The 9,608-nt window shown below is 44.2% G+C and overlaps 1 protein-coding gene across 1 annotated transcript; it reads right to left on the bottom strand.

Annotated features, from left to right (window-relative positions):
- Positions 1 to 1,588: 1,588 nt before the first annotated feature.
- Positions 1,589 to 7,079, bottom strand: PUM24 (pumilio 24). Its single transcript, XM_048716690.2, has 17 exons — positions 6,810 to 7,079; positions 6,635 to 6,688; positions 6,090 to 6,151; positions 5,927 to 6,008; positions 5,719 to 5,842; positions 5,523 to 5,606; positions 5,243 to 5,357; positions 4,910 to 5,060; positions 4,585 to 4,797; positions 4,208 to 4,279; positions 3,878 to 3,928; positions 3,717 to 3,767; positions 3,506 to 3,613; positions 3,264 to 3,428; positions 2,825 to 2,899; positions 2,150 to 2,388; positions 1,589 to 1,946 (listed from the first exon to the last, which is right to left on the bottom strand). The coding sequence occupies exons 1-17, from the start codon at positions 6,993 to 6,995 to the stop codon at positions 1,814 to 1,816; spliced, it is 1,965 nt and encodes a 654-aa protein (XP_048572647.2). The 5' UTR covers positions 6,996 to 7,079; the 3' UTR covers positions 1,589 to 1,813.
- Positions 7,080 to 9,608: the final 2,529 nt, after the last annotated feature.

The following is a 9,608-nucleotide window of genomic DNA, read 5'->3' on the forward strand; positions in this document are numbered from 1 at the left end:
GTCCGCACGATGTCTGTTTCAACGCAAACGCGGCCCCATTTTGGGTCGGGAATGGACCGGCGGTGGACAAAAAACAGACGTTTGTCCGTTTGCTCCCGTGCTTTGGGACGCGGTTTGTGTCCGTTTACTCCCAAACGGACGCTACCGGACCATTTGGGGTCATGCGCTGGAGTTGGCCTTACGAACAATCGGAAAAAATTATGCTATATTCAGGATTTATAAATGGAACAAAACAAGATGATATGAGAATAAGCATTAAACATGTGAATCGTGCATACAAAAGATCCAAAAAAATAAATTTTGGACAAGATATAAATGGAGATATCCAGTAAGATCATTATTTTATGGATGAGTCCAAATACATTCAAAACACATGTGTGTGCAAATATATATGCAACACATACAAGCACTTGTAAGTCATAGCACACCCTCTTACCGCATCCATCAAAAACCAAAAAGAAATGAATAAGTGACCAGCAAGGAATAAGGTTATCAATGAAAGAAAAGCAGTTTCTGGCGTGTATAAGTTTCTAAGTGGAAAATATTCATCACAATTTGCATCCACAAAGAAGCTTGCGGACATAAGCTAGTTGCTGGAGATAAGAACATGATAGCCATGAGTGAATTCATTAGACACACGGCACAAAATGGCCTTTGCATAATAGTGAATTACCAGGCATAAGAAAAATACCACAATTAAAGAGAGTATTTTTTGCAATTTCATCAATATTGCACGTGAGAGCACTTTGAGGAATTGTTATGCAAAAATTGCTTAATTTTCGTCATATTTGGGATAAATAGATGATTTATAAATGCCCCTGGTATGCTTCTTCTCAAATGTCACACATGTTTCGACAACTCAAAACGGTGCCAAGGCTCATCTACGCATGGTGAATAGTAATTTTTGAAATAATAGTGAATAATTTCCACAAAAAAACTAAAAACTTTAGGCATCCATGATGCTCATGTGGGCAAGGTGCATGCAAAAATTTGTGACTTTTGGACATCTGAGGAGCCACATGTTCTAACTATCTCGAGGTTTAAAGCTATCGCGGAAAACACAAATTCCCCAAGTACTTTTCATGTCATGAGGCAACTCGCCGGATTAAAATGTAAAGGAACCGCGCCATATATGACACGTGAGCTGACATTGCCTCACATAAATTTTGGAAATTTCCAAATTACTTGTATTGGGATCATGTTGATGTACATGCTATTCTTCGTCCTCCACTCCTCTCTGTTCTCTCTTTCCCCTCTGCATTAGCTCGGGTGACATGAAAAGGGAATTGAAGATTTTAGAGAGAGAAAAAGTCAAGCTAATTGCAGAACCACCATGAAATCCATGTTCCATCAATATCTGATATGGCAACAACAAACCTTAGCAGCTAACTTTCTAAACACCGATTTTTCTTTTTCAGATTAAAGGTGGATCAGGTGGAGAATGCATCGTGGACCTTGTTCTCAACAGCAGCACACAGCGAGAGGTGCAGCTTTTAGCATGCCAATATGCAAATGAAATCTACTTTGGTCACATCGTCTGCTTAGATGTGATGGCGAACGGTCAAACTTATGCCACATCACACGAATATATCGCAGCAAACCTCCCCAGTAACAGTCAAGTATTAACCTAAACCCTTAACGACTGTATGTATTTCGAGTCCATTGGTATCCAGTGCCAAAATTGAACATACACCTCGAGTAGGATGACCACGGATGTATGTATTACACTCTTTCATCCACAACAGGCAAGCACGGACGCCGCCTTGGCCTGCTTGTGTTGCTGGCGATGGCGAGAGGCCCGTCGAGAGAAGACTCACTTCTTCTCCGCTGCTTTATGGTCTGGAATCTTCAGTATGCCACTGTCGATGAGCAGCTGCACCTCGGAATTCGCAAGATCCTTCACCTTGGAATCCGGAGATTCCAGATAGGCAGCCACCACCTTGGAGCTGCAGCAGCGACCAACAAGTTCAACAGAGTATCAGCGCATGATTCCTTTTTTTTCATCCTTCAAAATACAACCTCAGCAGTGCAATGTTGTGCGTAAATTGCAACAAATAGTTGAAATTTTATTCATCGCATTTCCATGGTCCACAAACTAGATGAACAGATTAAACAACTGACATATCGATGACGAGTCATTCTGAGGTACCTGAATCCATCTGCAAATGACTTGCACTTCCCTTTGAGGGCTTTTTTCCATAGGGTAGCGGCAAACTCAGGGCAATCAAGTATCATCTTTCTGATTACGCGGCTCGAGTGGTAGTTATCAAAGGCGTGCTCAACATCTTCTGTCCTCGGGCGTGCTGCGTCAGAAGCTATAGCATTGTGAAGCACGTGGATCCTGTCGGTGACCCCCTCCAAGACATTATTTTTTCCACCTACAGCAACCTTGGAAAATTGGGAATACAGAATCTCAGCAGGTGCAATCATGAAGCTCTTCAATAGTCAATTACTCATTTGTATCAAGAGTTAGACCAAGAAAACAGTCATTAAGGTAGTAGGTTTGTGTGTAGACTGGAGTGCCGTTTTCTTTTACGGGAGGTTGATTCATCATTAAGGAACAGTGAATAACAGTAATACTACGCACGGGCATAAGGACCAGCACATCCAGAGAAAAGGTCCCATCAACTCATAAGAATATTTTCAAATTGTCAAATAATAATCAGGGACAATGCTCGTCTCTTGTGATGGTCATGGAAGTAAAAGCATATTTATCACAAGTAGCTCCTTTCACGAAGAAATAGCATAGATGAATGAATATTCTCCCAAGATACTGGCTATACAGGTACAGGTAGAAGCATGGAGCATTGACCAAGGAGATTACCTCGTATAATACATCTTTGCCGAAGTTTGTTCTAAGTAACTCTCCAACATTTTCAATGCAAGTCTCGATGAGAACCTGCAAAGGAAAAATAACACCTACATTATTGCTTGGATTAGGGGATACGTGACTGTGGGAGCATAGTAATGTCGGGATCAGGGTGTTATGTGACTAATGGGGGCGGAGTAATGTTGCGACTAGGTTTTCTTTGACAAATGGTCACCTTTAAATCATACTCCCTCCATCCCAAAATAAGTGTCGCTGATTTAGTACAACTTTATATTACCTTTGTACTAAATCAACGACACTTATTATTGTACGGAGGGAGTACTAAACTACTGCAACAATAAATGTAGATCTCTTGAGGTGGAAAACTACATACTACAAAAGAAATAACGTTGAATAAATAAATAAAAAGTTAAATACATATTACAAGTATCACCTCAAAAAGCTCGCTTTTCACCAACAGTTCTTGCCGCCGTTTAAACGGGTCCTTCTTGCTATCAGATGCAACCAGTGTGTCTTCTGAACCCCCATGTTCTTTGTCAGCTACATCATCCAACTTACTATCCAAGTTAACTTTAGTAGCACTCTCTGATGCCTCATCCTGAAACAAAAAAAGCAAATTTCTGGGGGCCTGTCTCTCTTCAAAGTACTTAACAGTTAATAGAGTAGGTAACTTGCCTTTGAAACAAGGGAAGGCACACTGTACTTCAGACAATTCAAATCAGTCGGAGTCAGATAACGTGAGCAAAGTGGGTGAAGTAGCTGCAGCAATGGGCGTCTCCCGTTCTGTTCCAGCAAGGAGCTCAATCATAAACAGTCTCATCTCTCATGTGGGTATAACTAATAGCAAATAAAAATAAGGATATCAGAAGCTCGTTATTCCTTTTACCTTGTCAAATATGAGTTCCTTTAAATGCTTTGTCAGCTCATCAATTACAACCTACAAATATTGAAAGTAAGCTATAATAAGCACATGAACAGCTGCCTCTTCAGATTGCTTGTAATGGCAGCATAACACTTGCTTCAAGCAAACGATTGGTGCTGGCTAACCTTAGTAACAAGTTTTGTGTCATCAACAATGGAGAGAAGACAAGCAAGGAACTGGAGAAAATAAGAAATGTTAGTTTAGTTGATGATTAACCACTTGGAAGCATAAAACCATCTGAAATTACTGTGGATAGGAGAATGTTTATAAAGGTTAAAGCATAAAATTTACACAGTACCATCCTATTTAAACACTAAAATAAGCTACTCCCTCCGTTCACTTTTATAAGTCATTTCAGACAACTGAAAATAGGCTATTTTGCACATTGTCTGAAATGTCTTTAAGGCCTTATAAAAGTGAACAGAGGGAGTATTACATATATAGACATCACTTACAAGGCATCCATAATCACCAAGAGCAAGCTTCATATTCTGCCCCTTCAAGCTTTTGATAATTTTCTTCCTATCCTGAAATGCATTACCATGTTAAATGACAAAACCACACTGGAAATAAGCAAGAATGAAAAGAAATACTACTGGAATAAGCAAGAATGAAAAGAAATACTACTGGGTATGCAGCATGAGGCACTAACTAATGCACGGGTCAATTTGCATGACTATTTAGTGTCTCTGAAATCTACAGAAGTTATTAATAGATAAACATTGGAAAAAGCAGATGAGTGGGCAAAGTTAAACCAAGTGATCACTCTGAAATCTCTCTCTTTTAGATACAAATAAGAAAATGGAAAGAGACAAGAAAAAAGAAAATGTACCTTCGCACTGCCATGCTTGAGGCAAGCAAGTCCTATTTTTAAACCTTCCCTCGTCTGCATGATCCGAATGAGAAGTGGTTCTGAAGATCTTTTCTTCTTAGCTTTTGATTTCGTTGCTACTTCAGCGACCCCTGATAGTTCATCTCCATCTACGACAGATGACCCTTGGGTAAGATGGGGGATTAACTGACGAATTACGTCCGAGGCTGATGTCTACAAAACACATGCATATATTAGATAGTGCGATATACTGAAGAAACATTTCACCAAAAAAGGAGAGCTTTGTTATAAAGATAGGACAATCACGTCAATGAAATCCATTTACCTTATCCGCAATTGTTAAGTACTCCAATATGACCGTGTGAACTATGGAATACTCAACAATACCCTTCTCCAAAAGTGGCTGGATAACAGTAGTCATATACTGCAGGACAGATGATTTCTGTAGTCCAAGCTTGGAAATTGTTTCTAACAAACTGAAAAAGAAAGTTGAACTTTAGTATATTGAACTAGACAAATAACTGCAGCCACCGATGGCAGGATAAATGGGTGACCACAAAAATATTTCCCTCCGCCCAAGTTAAGTTTTGTACAGAGATGTAACAAAAGTTAACAGGACACTACAAAGCAGATGTATGACAAGACATTAAATACCAACCTGCATGATTTTTGTTCAGTCAAGTCTTTGAACAGCTGAAGCTCAGTGGAGTACAATTCCAACAACAAACTTCTTTTCTGAGGCGGCGTCGCCTGATGAAAGGTGCAATCAACAACTGCAAGAAAGAGTGCATCTCAATGTGAGATTACCATGTACCACCCCTTTACTTGTATAGCAAATAGAAACGCATGAGTACAATGGCATTCAACAATTAACTCCTGTTGCTCTTATAAACGACAAGTTCCTACCCCTTATGACAATAACACATAGCAACACATACCTGCGGCTCCTATTGTGTGACGAAGTAGAGAAGCGACATGACCATGAAGGGAAGAGATGAACAAGGCAAGCTGTTTTTTAGTGGCTGCAGTCACACAAAAAAAGGTATGTTAGCCAAGCAAGGGTTATCAAATAAACGACCAACATTCTCACATAAGAACCCATACGAGTTTTTAGCAAATCATGGAGAAATTTACCAAGTTTTATGAGCTTCTTCACAAGGAAAACAGCGTATTTCTTGCGAGAAAGATGGAGCAAATGTGGCTGCAGGGCAACAAAAACAGCATCCCTCTCTGGCTGTGAGCACCACTTGACACATGTCTGGAAAAAGAATGGTGGCTATCGGAATAAGCACCAAAACACCATAAGCAGCGCACTCATAAAGACTGATCATCGTCAACTTACTTGAAGAACACGTGCGGTTACATGGGATCCAGCAATTTCGAAATATTTGCCATCCATTTTACGGAGAGCCTCGGTTACTAGCCTGTAGAGATGATGACAAACCCATCAGCATAAGAAGTTGAACATAAGTTGCAACTAACAAGACTTCAATAGTGACACTTACTTGGATCTATTCTCCTTGCTCACATCACGACATCGCATCTTTTCCCATAGTACTGCGAGTTCCTGTCAATATTAGGGGTCGACAGCACACCAAGTCAGAGTTGCCCAAAGTATGGTGCTGAATCATCACAAACAGAGGAGACGGTTCAAGCAGGCACTGCTACTGTCTATTACTGGGATTACTGGGATCAAAACCAGTTTTTGCTTCACTATCAAAATTAAGTAATGCTATCAGCATAACTCAAGTCCAAAACTAAAAATCCAGAAGATGTAACACTCAGATTTCTGTTATTTTGGTTTAGGCTACAAGCAATATTAAGTGATTGATTATTATGTACTCCCTCCATTCCAAAATAGATGACCCAACTTTATACTAACTTTAGTACAAAGTTAATACAAAGTTGGGTCATCTATTTTGGAACGGAGGGAGTATGCAGCAAGTGCAATCTGAACTTTGAACATACAAGGAAACGTGATCAGACGCACAGCCAGGAGTTGAGATGCACATGCATAATCTGAGCATACAGAGCGGATAGCGTAGATTACCTTCTCGAGGTTGTAATTGGGCTTCCGCTTCATCTTCCTGGACTCGGACATTTCCTGCCACAACCAACGCCAGTCCACAGTTTCAGCTCAAACTCAAGCAGCAGCAGCCGACACTCTAAACCAACACCCATGCTCCGGCTATCACGGCAAAAGGAAAGGAGCGCCGTTAAAATACCTTGGCTGCGACCCGCTTTTCCTTGGCGGTGACGGGCTGCGGCTTGGGCTTGGCGGCGGGGGCGTCGTAGGTCTTCTTCCGCTTGGCGGCGTCGCCGGGGCCGGCCCCCTTGGAGGGCGCCTTGGGCCTCCCCGCGGCCTCGCGCTTCCGCTTGTTGGCGCCCGGGTGGTCGCCGCCGCCGGCCATGGCTGCGCGAGGCGGTGTCGGCGAACGGAGGAGCGGGCGAGCGAGGGTTTACCTGGTAGCGCCGGAGGTCGAGGCCGGGACAGGTTGTTCGAGCTAGGGTTTATTATTGCACGCATTCCCGGCGCGAGTGGGCTTGCGGCACGGCCTGGCCCGCATTCACGCAGCAACGCATTGGGCCTGCAACACTTGTCGGCCCGCGCAGCGTCACCCGGCCGCTTAGACCGAGAACCCATGTGCGCGTCACGAAGCTCTGGCCTCGCACCGGGTCCATCTAACTGGGTCGGCCCATGTGCTGGAACAATGTAGCGGGACGATACTGTACCATTCGGTTCACTGTAAGCGTCACGTTTTATTCTCGGATTTTATTTTCAGATATTTTGAATATATGAAAATATACGCTGAGAATAATTTAGAATACACGATGAGCATTTTTTATTGTATGATGAACAATTTTCAAATATGCATGGAACATTTTGAACAATTTTCAAATATGCATGGAACAATGTTTGAATATGCATTGAACACTTGTGTAATGTACATTGGACAAATTTTTTATACACATTGAACTTTTTGTAATATACACTGAAAAAATTCAAATATACAGTGACCATTTGTAGTATTCATTGAACAAATTCTTAATATACAATTAACATTTTATAATGCACAGTGAACCTTTTTGTAATATACTATGAACATTTTCTTATTACACAATGAACATTTGTAATACACAAAAAATTTGAAAAAATAAAGGAAAAACATAAAGAAAAGAATATAGATATAAACTGGAAAAGAAAAAGAAAAAGGGAAAAGGAAAAAAATAAAAGAAACATAAAAGAGATGGAAACAGTGAAGCCGACTATGGTCCGGCCCAAATAGGGGCGTCGGATGGGACGCCTTCAGCGAAGCCTCACCTGTATGACGCATGCGGGCTTATATAGGATTCGTCCTTAGGCCAACTCCAACATAGGAACCATCATGTCCGTTTAGGCCGAAACAAACATACGACACAGCCCAGCGCGCAGCTGCATCGCATTTTTTGTCGTTTGGCATCCGGACCGTCCATTCCTGGCGCCAGTTTGCGTCCACGCGGATGTCGAACGGACACCCATGCGCTTGCTCGTCGTCCGTCTCGGGGACGCGTGGCGGCCGTCCACCTACCTCCACCGCGCAAAATCAATGCACACGCACGGCGGGCCCTAGCTGTCGGGCACAGTGGGTCATCATCCTTCTTGATGTGGAAGCCATGGACCAGCCACTCCATAACATCCACTTCCTAGCTGGGTTGCCTCCTCAAGCCCCGACACGAGCAAACCCTAGTCACCGTCGTCGCATCCCACTCGCCCACCTCCCCGTCGGTGTCATGGGCTGGCATTGGATCACCAAGGGGAAGCACGACCACGAGGTCGGCTCCTCCTTTGGTCGATGCCACTCCATCAGGTCCTCCCCGCCCGCACCACCTCCTCCTCCCCGCATTTGAGATCGCGCCGCCAGCGGCCAGCCACTGCAATAAGTCGTACGTCCACATCGACATCTTCCGGCGCTACTGGGAGATGACGACACCGCTACCGCGGGGAGATGTCCACCTGCCGAACAATCGGCATCTCTCCGCGGATCGCGTGCCAATCCCACCAGTGCCGGTGAGCGGCTGCGCCCACCGCGACAAGATCAACTGAAGCCACAGGCGCCTACAACCGGATCTGCTCCACACCCCCAGGTACGCCATGGATCCGTCGTTGTGGGATACGTGGTTCCACAACGAGATCAACCGACGCCACGGGCGCCTGCCACCAGATCTCCTCCACGACCCCAGGTACGCCATGGATCCGCAGTTGTTGGATACATGGCTCCGCGACGAGATCAACCGACGTCGTGCGCGCCTGCCACCAGATCTACTCCACGCCCCCGGGTATGCCATGGATTCACCGTTGTGGGATACGTGGCTCCCGACCTGCGGCGGCAATCCTTTTTTACCGGACATCCTCCAAGCCCACGTCGCCCGCGTCCGGCTCTTGCTGACAACCCGCCCCAAACGCGTGGTCGTAGGCGTGTGCGTGGCATCACGCCGACGCCATCTCAGTCCCGGCCACCGCCAGCTCCCATGACTGAGGAGGATGAGGCCCGACTCATGAGGCGGGTAATGGAGGACTCTGTGAACACCCCGACGAGCGGCAATGGGAGAGCCTGGAAACCATGTTGGGCCCCTCTGCGACCAGCAACGTGGCCATCCCGGAGCTACACATGGTCATCATGAAAGCACAAGTGCTCCCTAGGTGGTTTTGGTAATTAATGCCAACATATCTCTTGTTGGACTAACATTTGTATCTAGTATGTTTCAGATAAGTTCAACAGTGAAGTGGCATGGACTAGAGGATGTGAAACCCCTTCAAGATGCTAAGGACAAAGGATTGGCTCAAGCTCAAAGCTCAAGACTCTACATTTTCTATTTTAGTGATCCAAGATCACATTGAGTCTATAGGAAAAGCCAATACTGTCAAGGAGGGATGAGGTGTTGCTTAATGAGGTTCTTCCTCAAAATGCTTAGTGATACGCTCCAAAACCCTCAACTACTTTCTCACATCCACATATGACCTAAACCAAAAGTCAACCTCGGCC

This window comes from Triticum urartu, chromosome 4A (assembly GCF_056163025.1).
Source record: "Triticum urartu cultivar PI428250 chromosome 4A, HENAU_Tu73, whole genome shotgun sequence".
Lineage (NCBI taxonomy): Eukaryota > Viridiplantae > Streptophyta > Magnoliopsida > Poales > Poaceae > Triticum > Triticum urartu.